General features: G+C 48.3%; 1 protein-coding gene across 1 annotated transcript in view; it reads right to left on the bottom strand.

The window, feature by feature from the left end:
- Positions 1-12,487, bottom strand: part of TOGARAM2 (TOG array regulator of axonemal microtubules 2) — a 72,186-nt gene that overhangs the window by 35,270 nt on the left and 24,429 nt on the right. The window contains 4 exon segments of the mRNA XM_064294764.1: positions 3,987-4,151; positions 4,389-4,539; positions 7,110-7,276; positions 10,137-10,183. Coding sequence (XP_064150834.1) covers positions 3,987-4,151; positions 4,389-4,539; positions 7,110-7,276; positions 10,137-10,183 — 530 coding nt within the window.

Here is a 12,487-nt window from a genome sequence, read left to right as displayed (position 1 = left end):
CTTCGATTTTTGTTTATCTGGAAATGCTCTTATTTTGCCATTGTATTTGAGAGACAATTTTGCTGGATATATAAAATTCTTGGTTGGCAGTTTTTTCTTTCAGAGTTTTATGTTCTTGCCAACACAGTTTCTGCTGAGAAATCAGAGCTTAGTCTTATTGGTTCCCCTTTGTAGGTGACAGTTCAGTTTTCCTGAGCTGCTCTCTGGATTCTTGGTTTATTCTTGGTTTTGGAAAGTTTGATTCTGACATTTCTTGGTGACTTTCTTTTGGGGGTCTATCCTATATGGGGTTTGTTGAGCTTCTTGGATGGATATCTTCTCATTTTTCATGATATTAGGGAAGTTTTCTGCCAGCAATTCTTCAAAAAATTTTTCCATGCTTTTTTTTGTCTCCTCCTGTTGTGGGATTCCTATCACATGTAAGTTATTCTTCTTGATAGTGTCCCACATAGCTCTTAGGCTTTCTTCATTTTTCTTCTTTCTTTTCTTCTGAATGTTTCTCAAACAAATTCGTATCGAGGGATCTGTCCTTCTCACTGATTCTGTCTTCCATCGATTCAATTCTACTCCTATGTCCTTCCATTGAGTTATCTATTTCTGAAATTTTTTTGTTAATCTCTTGGATTTCTATTGGCTGCTTTTGGATGGTTTCTAGTTATCTATTTATTTTGTCATTTTGTTCTTATATTGTTTTTCTGAATTCTTCTAGGGTTTTGGCTGTGTTTTCGGTGGTTTTGTCTGTGTTCTCCTTGATCTGTTTAACGACCCTGTATATAAGACTTTTGAATTCCTTATTAGGTAATTCCATTACTGTTTCTTCCTCAGGAAGGTGTTCTGCCTGTTTATTTTGGTCATTTGCTTGAGCCATCTTGTCCTGTTTCTTTAAATGATTTCATATTGTCTGCTGTCTCCAAGGCATTAAGGTGTTATTTATTTATGATTTTTTGTTTTGTTTTGATATATCAGTGTGGGTGGGTCAGGTGCTTTGCTGATCCTTCATCTGGCAGCACAGGACTATTCACCACCTGTCTCCAGGTGGGTGTGACTGTGGTATACAGGGCAAGCCCATGTCGCTGCTCACTGTGCATGAGAGACATCTGTCGGCGTGCTGGACGGGTGCTGACCACTGGGTGCCATCTCTCTCCGGTGCAGTGGCACAGGAATGCTCACAATCATGGAGGTGCTCCCTCTGCCTGCTCAATGGGACAGTGGGCAAGGGGCAGGGAGGGGCGGGGCATGCAGCTGGGGAGCACAAAGGCAGTCTCTCCTGTGCGGGAAGGGCTAAGCTTGGAGCTGGGGAGTGTGCATGCACTCTGCAGTGGGGGAGGAGTGGGGCAACCAGCCAGAGTGTGTATAAGCGCTCTCTCCAGTGGAGGAGGGGCAGTGTGCAGATACTCTCTTTGGCAGGGGAGGGTTGGGGCAGCCAGCTGAGGTGTGTGCAGGTTGGGCAATGGCTAGGCAGATGGATGGAGAGGGCACAGGTGCTCTCTCCAGTGGTGGGGGAGGGTTGGAGCAAACAGCTGGGGAGTGTGGGGAGTAAGCAGGTGCTCTCTCCTGCAAAGGACAGATGGAGGAGGCTTCTGAAGCATGCTCTTTCTCTACACCACTGTCCACTAGGCAGGTGTAGGGGGTGGGGAGGGAGGGCAGTAGACAAGACTGGGTGGGGGGAGGGAAAAAGAAAAAGAAAAAAATTAGAGGAGCTCATACCAAGGTCCCTGGTAGCTGGAGCAGTAGGGATGTGTGGGGGTTCATGCCACCAATCACCAAGAGGGTGGGGAGAGGGAGAACACACTCCTATGGTCACTGGGTGGGGATGTCTGTGCTATTCTTGCTGGGCACAGCCAGTAATCGGTACCTTGCTTTGCTCAGAGTGCATCTTCATAGTTTCTCTGTCTTTTCTTTGGTGCTCCATGATGCTGCCTTCCTGTGCTCCTCAGCTGGGATCACTGCTGGCTGTGTCTCAAGATGTCCACGTTGTGCTGGCCAGTTGGCAGGGTACCTCCTCCTTATTTCTCTCCTTATTTGCTGTTCTCACTCAGTTTCATTTTCCAGTTGATGTTTGACCCAATTCTGTATCCTTTCTATTGATGCTCGAATTCCAATACTGTCATCCATATTTGTTTCACTACTAGGCTACCATCTTAGGATTCCTCCAGTTGGTTTGTTTTTTACCTACTACAATTCAGTCTGCCTAAAGGTCTTATTTCTTTCAAATGCACATACCCACCCACACACACACATAAAAACCAGTTGCCATTGAGGTGATTCCAACTCATGGAAACCCCATGCGTGTCAGAGCAGAACTGTGCTCCATAGGGTTTTTAATGGCTGATTTTTCAGAAGTAGAATACCACGCCTTTCTTCTGAAGTGCCTCTGGGTTAGTTCTAACTGCCAACCTTTAGGTCAGCTGCCGAGCATTTACACAGTTTACATAATGGGAAGCAACAACACACTATACTACAGGTTCCCTGACTTACAATGTGCTCAAGTTACAACGAACCGCACTTGACGACTATCCATCTTTGTTTTTGTTTTCATAAAACTTATTGTTAGTAATAATGTTGCAGCACATAATTTGCTGATGCTGTCATTCTCAGATGTTCGCTTGCAGATGTTCGATTTTATGATGCACTGTTCGAAACACTGCCAGATTTATAAAGATACTGATAATAAAAGGCAATAATAATGAATACTAAAAAAAAAAAAAAAAAGAGGTTATTTGATTTATGTCAGAGCCAACTTATGATGGAGTCGTCAGAAAAGAACCCTGTTGTAAATCAGGGACTACCTGTATATCAAGAGTCATGAGCTGAGGTTTTAGACCCTACATACCACACTCACCTTGAGTGAACTTATGTCTCAGTTTTGCTATCTACAAAATGAGTGAGTTTGCTAAGATAAAGCAATGTTTTTTAAGTGTCAAGCATTCAATTGCCATCTGGATGATTTTTTGCCATATCTCTGAATTACCTGTACTTTTATTTACATTGTACTTTTCCTCAAATTAACCCACTTTTCAAATCCTAAGTAAATTTATTTTAAAGGGAAATTTATGTCACTACTATAATTGGCAGACCAATAATATTTGCTATAAATATGACAAATATTTATAATTTAAAAAAAACAATGTTATAAACCCTAGCTATAAAATTACAGCCACTTACTGATGTCTCTGAGCCTGAAGGAGGCTCTCTTTATTAAAAAAGTAAGATTCCCAAGTCGTAGAGAGGTGCTAAAAACTAGCACCAAGACTTTCTACTTGATGAAATCAAAAGGATCTAAAGAGAACTTAAAAGGGAGGTGAGTCAAAATTATCTATCTACAGCATCAAAATGATGCTCTAGTATGCCATCATTGTCCATATCTCACCCTTAAAGACATTCTGAACCAGGCTGATTGTTTTCAAAAGTTTTTTAGTAGCAAAATCTTTTCAAATGGAATCTCACATGAGTGTCCAGTGTTCAAAAAGTTTTGGTAAGATAGAAGTTCCTCTGGTAAAATGAAGACAGGGTCTCACCTCTGGTGCCTCCCCGAGTGAAGCCTTTGGGCTCCTCTGATCCCCACTTGTAAACAGCATGGTCCAGCCCTGACATTTTATGACCCAGCAGGCAGGAAACCAACATCTCCCTCAAATCCCCTCTTTCTGGAATTTCCAGCTAGTTCCTTGGATGCTGTTTTCCAGCATCTTTCGGTCCTGTTGCTCTTGAGGCTCCTTTAGGACATGTCACACAAGCTGGGCATACCTGCCTTGACCTCCACCACAATTGTGATGTCCTGGATCCCCAGCTCAACCCACAGATGCTTACAAGTCCCAGGCACAGGCTTCTCTCTCTCTCAAGGTGACCACCACCCCAGGCTGCCCCCTGGCCTAACATGGGCAACAGGCTGAAGCAGAGCAGCCAGGCCACTTTGCTATCCCCTAAGCATCCTGAGGCACAACACAGGGAGGGGACATCTGCCCCAGGCAATTGGGTCTGAGCCCCACCTGAAGCATGGCGGGCAAAGCTGGGCTCCTGCTTGCTGATGGAGATGCTGGGGAGTGAGGATCGGTTGGCCCGCTTCCTCGGGATGATGCCGATGTTGTTTCTGCGTGTGCTGCTAAGCCCAGTGGGCACAGACTGGGTCCCGCTGCCCCGGAGAGGAAGGAGGCCTGTGGAGGCAGAGGAAATCCTAGGGCTGAGCCGATTTCTGCCTGCCCCTGCCTCATGTCCGCCTCTGGAAACAGGCCCATCCGTGGGCTATGAGAGGGTAGGCATGGTTTCCTGTTCATCTCAGGATGAGGAGGCTGAGGGGCTGGGGCAGTCTCTCTTTGGGAGGGCTGAGAACCCAGGAGTTGGCCAAGATGTTCCCCCAGGCTGTGGGAGTCCCATCCCCAGGCACCCAGTACCTTCCTTCATCAAGGCTCTCCGGGAGCCCAGGCTCTGGGCAGCAAGCTCCCTTGCCTGCTCTGGCTCCTTTGCCCTCCGAAACAACTCTATTTCCTTCATCTGCTTCAGCCGCATCTTCTCCTGGGCAGACTTGGAGATGGTGACTTGGATCTGGCACAAGTTCAAGGAAAACTCTATTACCCTTGGGGATCCAGCTCCACCCCCAGGGCCCAGAGCACACAAAACATTTAGGAAGGCAAACAGGCCAGAACAAGCCAGGCCATTCCGAGACACATTGTTCTGGTTCTGTCTCCACACTGACTGCCCGAGGGTCCTTCTTTTTCACGGCTCCTGCACTGTCTGAGGCCTGCAACAGTGCCCTTAAGGCCACTTCTAAGAAGTTCCACCCAACTGTGGCCATCCTTCGGAACCCTATTCAGATGTCTCCTTCTTCCAGAACCACCCCTGGTCCCCATGCCCAGGCAGTCATGCATTTCTTCTCTGTACTTTCATTCATTCAGTCAACAAATTCAATTGACAAAAACATGAGTGCTTCCTATGTGCCTGCTATCGCTGTTCTGGGAGTGAGTGAAAAAGAGAGAATCCTTACTCCCAAAGAGCAACATGATGACCAGTCTGCAATGCCAGGGAAAAAGTGCTAAAAGAAAAGTAAGGAGACAGAGGGTGACAGGGCTTCCTTTTAGATAGGAAAGCCAAGAGGGACTCCCTGAGGGGGTGAGATATAAGCAGAGACATACGTGAGGTGAGGGTGCAGGCCAGACGATTTCTAAGGCAGACTTGCCCTAAGCAGAGGAAGCACACTGGGCCTTGTAGTCCATGGTAAGGACTTGGGATTTTTCTCTGAGGGAGATGAGAAGCCATTGGGGGTTTTAGGCAGAGGAGTGACATGATTTGAATTTCATTCTGAGAGGAGGGTGGTGAGTCCTCTGAGTTGTTTGTTTGTTTATTTGATTGTTTTTAAATAACTATTTGAAAATAGTTAGACTCATAAGTAGTTGTAAAAATAGAAGCAAGGGTTCCCTGTACCCCACTGCTTTTGCTGATGTATGAGGTGTGGGGTAAGAGAGAAAGAGAGGAACCAAGGATGGGCCCAAGAGTTTAACATGAGCAACTAGAATTCTGGAGTTGCCTTTTACTGCCATTCACTGATGGGGAAGCCCCGGAGAAAGAGGAAGTGTCAGGGAGTGAATATTCAAAAGTTGAGTTTTGAACATGGTAACATTGAAATATCAATTATATACCTAAGTGGAGATACTGAGTAGCCGTTAAATATATGCATCTGGAGGTCAGAGGTCTGGGCTAGAAAGGGAAATTTGGGAGTCCTCAGCATATAGATGGTACTGAAAGCCATGGACTGGACTGAGTCGCCCAGGGGGGTAAGTATAACTGGGGAAGAGGCCAGAGGACTGATCCCTGGGGGACTCCAGCATCTAGAGGTCAGGAAGATGAGGAGTGGGCAGCAAAGGAGGGTTGAGCTGGCCTTTGATATAGGCAGAGAGGCAAGAAAAAAGCCATCTCTTTGCCTCCACCCCTAGATGGAAATTTTCAATAGGAATGAGTGACAGTTGTATCAATAGCAACTGATGGGTCAGGTTAGAAGAGGACTGAGGCGTGACTGCATTTGGGAAGGTAGAGGCCACTGATGACCCCAACATGGACAGTTTTAGTGGGGCAGTGAGGACTAAAGCCAAATTGGACTAGGCTCAGGAGAGAATGGGAAGAGAGATGTGGCAAGAGTTTTGGTTGTGTTTTATTAAGATGAAAGAGATAACAGAACTCTAATATGCTAGTGGGAATGATCCAGTCAAAAGGAGAATATTGCTGATGTAAGAAAGTGGACAAATGCTGGAGTTGAGGTATTAGACGGATTGAGTTAGAACACTAGGAGATGGTAGTAACAGAATGGGATGCCTGAAATTTAGATAACGGAGAAGATGAAGTTGTTGGCAATCCCAAGGTCTATGGTACAACTATGGGAGTGAGTGGAAGGTGGAGTGGAAGATGAAGTTATTTCATTGCACTCAATTACATATTTTGTTTCACATTCTGTCACTCTCGTTGGAGTGGGAGGTATGTGGTGACTGGACTTGTCATAGTCATCACTGAATCCCATTTTCTAACATAATACATGCACATAGCAGGCTTCCAGGTTGTGTTTGCACACATGCCCCCCATAACAATGACTCTTCAAGTTTTGCTAAATTCTCCCAGACCAGGGAGGAGAAACCACCTCCCCAAGGTCACCTTAGAAGTACAAGGTATTTCTCAGCCTGTCAAGCACAGCCTTTGGCTGTCGGCCTCTGAGTCAGCTGCCTCTTGGTTGCTATTTTGGGTGCTGGCTCAAATTACGCAACTTGGTTCACCTAAGCCCTGTTGTGCTTTCCCCCACATCCTGCTTCCTTCCAAACTGTGTGACCTCCTTGTGTCCTCCCTTCTTCCCTCATCCCTCCCTTGCCGCTCCCTACTTTACCCTTCCCTTCATCCAGAATCCACCCTATCTTTCTCTCTTATTTCTCTTTCTTTCTTCATCCCTCACCCCCAAACCAATCTACAGTTCTAAGGTTCTAGCCTTAAGTACTAGGGGCAGTTGCCTTGGGGCTTTTCCTTGCTCTCCTCCATTTTCCATAAGCTCTTCCCATGCTTGGCTATTTAAGAAACATGCTGGCATTCATCCAGTAGTCCACTTTGACCCCACCTCCTCCTCTCCTGGCTTCAGATACCTTGGTGCTGCTCTCCTTCTGATCCTCTTCTTTTAGCAAAGGAGGGGCTTCTTTGGCATGGCTGAAGGAGAAGGCTGTCAGCGTAGGAGCAGACTGAGATGAAGGCAGAGCAGGCTTCTCAGCAGCGGCAGACCTGTCTCTGACCACTGGGGCTGACAGTCTTGGCTCTGAGGCGTCAAGAACAAAAATGGAGCTGAGGAAACCCAGCACCCTGAAGCAGCAGCCATCCCTTTGGTCTATCCCTGGGCCTCTATAATCCTAGAGTTGGTGTAAAATTACTGCCTAAGCCCTCCACCCTCAATTCTTCTGCAAAACACCCCTTTGGTGGAGAAAGACACAAGTTAAATGTAGTCTATAAAGCAGCATTGGCAGACACAGAACTGGCTGCCTAAGGAGCAACATCCTTCCATGCCTTCATTCAACAATTACTCCATGTCTATTCTAAGACAGGGGAGGGGTGGGAGGCTGGGCACAAAACAGATCTGTTAGCTCACATACTTGCTAAGTTCAAGATAATGACTGAGAATAGTAAGCTTTATCTTCCCTGGAAGGTATGTGCCTCAGGAAGAGAAGAAATAAAATGGGCACACTGAGCATTAAGTACCACGAGAGCTTGTCTGAATCTACGGCGCAAAGTTCAAGGCTAAAGCTGGAAGGGCCTGAGAACTACTGCTAGTCCAACCCTCTCATTTCACAGTTGGTAAAGCTGAGGCCCACTGACCATTGAATGATCTTGTGGTTGATAAAATACAAATTCATTTCCAAATGACATTAAGTCCATTGTATCTCTGTCAGTCTCCATTTTCCCAATCAATGGATGTTAAAAGGACCTGTCTTATTATGAAGGCAAGGTGGGGCAGGTTCATTAACTTCCTTTTTTATGTTAAACGGTTTCTCCCGATCACAAATTTGTCCTCTGGTAAACCTGCAAATCAGGAGACCTCTGGGTAGGGAGCCACCATCTGGGGTTCTGGACCTCTGCCCCACCCATGCCTTCTGCAAAAGATCCCTCTGCTTGGTGCAGGAAGTGCCAGACTTGAAAGAAGGACCAAGGGCCCAGAGTGAAGAGGAGCTGGTGGAGTCTCCATCTGCGCAAAAGTGAGGGGCAGAGCAAAGGATACAGTGTCCGGTGCCAGGTGACCAGGGCAAGGACTGTAAGAATGTCACAAGATTCAAGGCAGTCCCCAGCTTCAGATAATACCATGTGAGTCCCTATTATGTGCTAAGCACATTACACGTATTGACTCACCAGTCCCATGGGATGAGCAGGTTATCCACAGGTGACAACTGGAGGGTCAGAGCTGATTAGCAGAGTGACCTGGGGGAAGCTGGCTGGGGAGACTCCACCCCCTTCTGCCACCAGCACAGCAATTGCCCTTAAGGACTCTGCTGTTTTGTACCCCGCCCTTTCACCTACACCTCTGAGAGACACCCTAGAAAGCCCTGTCTAAGGCCCCTTGCCCCAGACCCTGAGGAACTTGTTCTCAAGCAGCAGGTCTGGTGAGCCAGAGGAGGGGGTCGTTACTGATGGCTCCTGGCCCAAACTTCCACAACAGCATTCTCAGGACCAGCTCCATCCAGCACTTGGGGTGACAGAGCTTCCCGCTGCAGCCTGGCCCAGGGGGCCGGGCAGGGGCAGCTGTCACAGGGGTTTCTGGACCAGGCCTGCCTCACAGGCCCAACTTTGTGCCTTGATCCTGGGGCACTCTTGGGCAACAGGCTCCCCCTCTTGCCAACTGACCCACCTGCTGAGCTGATCAGCAGAATGACCTGTGGGGAAGGCAAGGTGACTCCTTCCCCTTCTGCCACCAATACAGCAATTGCTTCCAGCCCACCCAGGTCCCTGCACCCACACCTGCCCTCCAGCCACCCCTCCGGTCTCTCCATAGAGTTACCAAACCAAAACCAAACCCGTTGCCGTCGAGTAGATTCTGACTCATAGCTACCCTATAGGACCGAGTAGAACTGCCCCATAAGGTTTCCAAGGAGCGGCTGAGGGATTCCAACTGCCAACCTTTTTAGTTAGCAGCCGTAGCTTTTAACCGCTATGCTACCAGGGTTTCCCCACAGAGTTACATTATCCTCTAAAGAAGAACCCCTCCGGCCTCATCAAAGAGCCTCTCTAAGCCTTAGTCTCCAGCCACTCCCAGCCTCTCTTCCATTCCAGGGCTGTCCCCGCCCCTCACTTCACTTCTATTCAGGGCTGTCCCCGCCCCCTGTCTCACTCTATTCTGGGGCTGGCCCTAATCTCCTGACATTTAAACCTTTAAACCTCTGCACCTGTCTAAGGGGTTTGTGGGATGTGGTTAATTTCTCTCTCAGTCCAGTGAGGAATACTTCTCTGCTGGCTTAAAATGGGGCAAAAAGCAGCAGAAGTATGTGGCCAGAGTGCTGGCCTTTGGGGCCTCGGGGTGCCCTGAGCTCACTTGCAGCAACCCGGCCTAGGGAGCCAAGTTGAAGAGAAGCTGGGGAGTCTTCACCTGCCCAAAAGTAAAGAAGCAGGGCAAAGGGCACAGGGTGTGCTGCCAGGTGACCAGGCAAGGGTTGTAAGAATACCACAAGATTTAGGAAGGCCCCCAGCTTCAGATAGCACCATCTGAGTCCCTACTGTATGCTAGGCATGTTACACATATTGGCTTACCACTCCCATGGGTAAAAATTCTGGCAGGGCCGCACTAAGTACTGTGAGGCTGGGGCAGCTGTCCTGCTCTCTGAGCCCGGGTGTGTCTCCTGTCTGTAAAAGGAGGATAACCTTATCTTTATCGGGACTGCATGAACCGGCAAGCCTGCACAAAGCCGGCTCCATAAATGCTCCTTCTCTGCGTGCGCGCGCGCGCGCACACACACACACACACACACACACACACACACACCAATCCAGGTCTGCACTAACCCTACAGTGAGGCCCCAGGCGACTTCAACTTTCCTGTCCATAAAATGAGAGGCTGGACACAAAGTGGATTAGGTCTCCACCCAGGAATGCAGAGAGTCCAGTAACAAATGGGGGTGAACATAGGGAGTACGTACCCAGAGATTTAGGGATCTTCTCCTGAGGCACACTGTCCCGAACCAATCTTAAAAGAATGAGGAGGGAAAAAACACCATGAGAGAAGGCGAGCTGAGGTGCTGCTGTGAGGGACCTGAGGTTGCTCCAGACTAGGGTGGTAGCTGAGATGGGGGACACTGTGGAGGGGGTTCTGGGTAGCCCTGTGAGGAGGCTCTTGGCCAGGGGTTCAAACCAGTGGGGTATGCAAACACCAGAGCAGGGTGACCAACCGCCAGACCAGGCTAGGCAAGGCATCCAGACCAGCTCTCAGCGCCATTTCCTGGCTGCGCATCCCATGGATTCCCCAGGGAGCAGTATCTGCATGGAAACTACAAGCCCTAAAGGAAGCTCCTCCCCTGCTGTGGCCATGGGGCTTGGGGAGCAGGGGGAGAGCAGATGCGGCAGACAGAGATTATTACCTCTAGCTCAGATGAGAGTGGCCTCAAGTTCCCAAAGTGCCCCTACCCCACAAGAGCTCAAAACCAAAACCCATTGCTGTCCAATCGATTCCGACTTCCCCGTCAGAACCTCTGCCTTTCTCCATGTGGCATCCCAGCCCCTCCTCCCTCTGCCGAAACCCACCACCACCTGAGGGTTTCCCTAGACCCTGGGAGAGGGATGGGAGCAGCAAAGCTCTGTGTCCTGCAAGAGCCCTCTCCCTGCTCCAGGCTGATGCCTCTACACACCTCCCAAGGTCTCAGGACACTGCAAGTTGAACCCACCAGAAAATGGACTCACCACTGCCCCTAGCCTGTCTCTCCTCCAACTCCCTGTCACTGAAGCGGGGAGCCCCAGCATGGTCCCTAGCTCGCCCTATCTTTCCCCACATCCTATCTGTCACCAAGCCCACTCATTCCCCCTTCAACTGCTAGCCCCCCTGCACCCTCTCCATCATAGACCCACTACTCGGCCCTGCCCAGCTGCCCATGGCTTCTCTCCTGGATTCCTGCGACAACTCACCCCCTCCCTTTTACACTCTGTCTGCCCCTGTCACTCTGGGGTTGCCGAAGTGGCCTTTCTAAATCAAAGCCGATAATCACTCCAGACCAAAAAGCCTTCAATGGCACCTCATTAAAAAAAAAAAAAAAAACAAATCCATTGCCATCGAGTAGATTATGACTCATAGCAAATCTACAGGACAGAGCAGAACTGCCCCATAGAGTTTCCAAGGAGTGGCTGGTGGATTCGAACTGACAACCTTTTGGTTAGCAGCCGAGCTCTTAACCACTGTGCCACCAGAGCTCCAGCATCTCATTACTTCAGGATAAAATTCTCACTCCTAAGTTTAGCACATGAGGCCCTTCAACCCAGCTTACTTCACCCACCTGTATCACACAAATACAGGCGCAGCCATGCAAACTCCTCTGGCCCTCTGCGTCACTCACTCCTCCTTCATGTCTCTCCTCTTCTTTGTCTTGCAAACTCCCCTTCAGCCTTCAAAGCTCAGCTCAGGCCTTACCCCCCAAGAAGTCTTCCCAGACTAATTTAGATCGTTTTCTACTAGGCTCCCCACCATGGTGGGCAGCCTCTTATCTTAGCACTTAACCTCACAAGACTTTGACTGATTTTCTTGTAAATCTCTCTCATGGGCTCCTAGAGCACAGGCACTGTCTTATTCAGTTTTGTTTCAGTAGCAGCAGCACCTGGCACATAGTAGGTGCTTTTTAAGTGAGTAATGGATGGATGGACGAGTTACTGTTATAGATTGAATTGTGTCCCCAAAAAATGTGTGTCAACTTGGCTACGCTATGATTCCCAGTATTCTGTGGTTGTCCTTCATTTTGTGATCTGATGTAATTATCCTACATGTTGAAAATCCTAACCGCTAGGACGTTCTTGAGGCAGGGTTAAAGGCAGTTATGTTAATGAGGTAGGATTAGGGGCAATTATTTTAATGAGCCAGGACTCAATACACAGGATTAGGTTGTATCTTAAGTCAATCTCTTTTGAGATATAAAAGAGAGAATCAAGCAGAGAGGACAAGAATCTTATACCACCAAGAAAGAAGAGCCAGGAGCGAAGTGTGTCCTTTGGACACGAGGTCCCTGTGCTGAGAACCTCCTAGACGAGGGGAAGACTGATGACAAGGCCTTCCCCCAGAGTTGTCAGAGAAATCCTTCCTTGGATCTGGCACACTGAATTCAGACTTCTAGCCTCCTAAACTGTGTGAGAATAAATTTCTGTTTGTTAAAGCCATCCACTTGTGGTATTTCTGTTATAGTAGCACTAGATAACTAAAACAGCAATAGAGTGAGTGAATAAATGAATGAATGAAATGGTGACAGGATCTCCTTCCCACCCATTTGCTAGAGAGCCTCACAGAGTCAATGAG

The sequence above is a fragment of the Loxodonta africana genome, chromosome 12 (genome assembly GCF_030014295.1).
Source record: "Loxodonta africana isolate mLoxAfr1 chromosome 12, mLoxAfr1.hap2, whole genome shotgun sequence".
Lineage (NCBI taxonomy): Eukaryota > Metazoa > Chordata > Mammalia > Proboscidea > Elephantidae > Loxodonta > Loxodonta africana.
The sequence above is the reverse complement of the archived record's forward strand: the minus strand, read 5'-3'. Positions and strand labels throughout refer to the sequence as shown.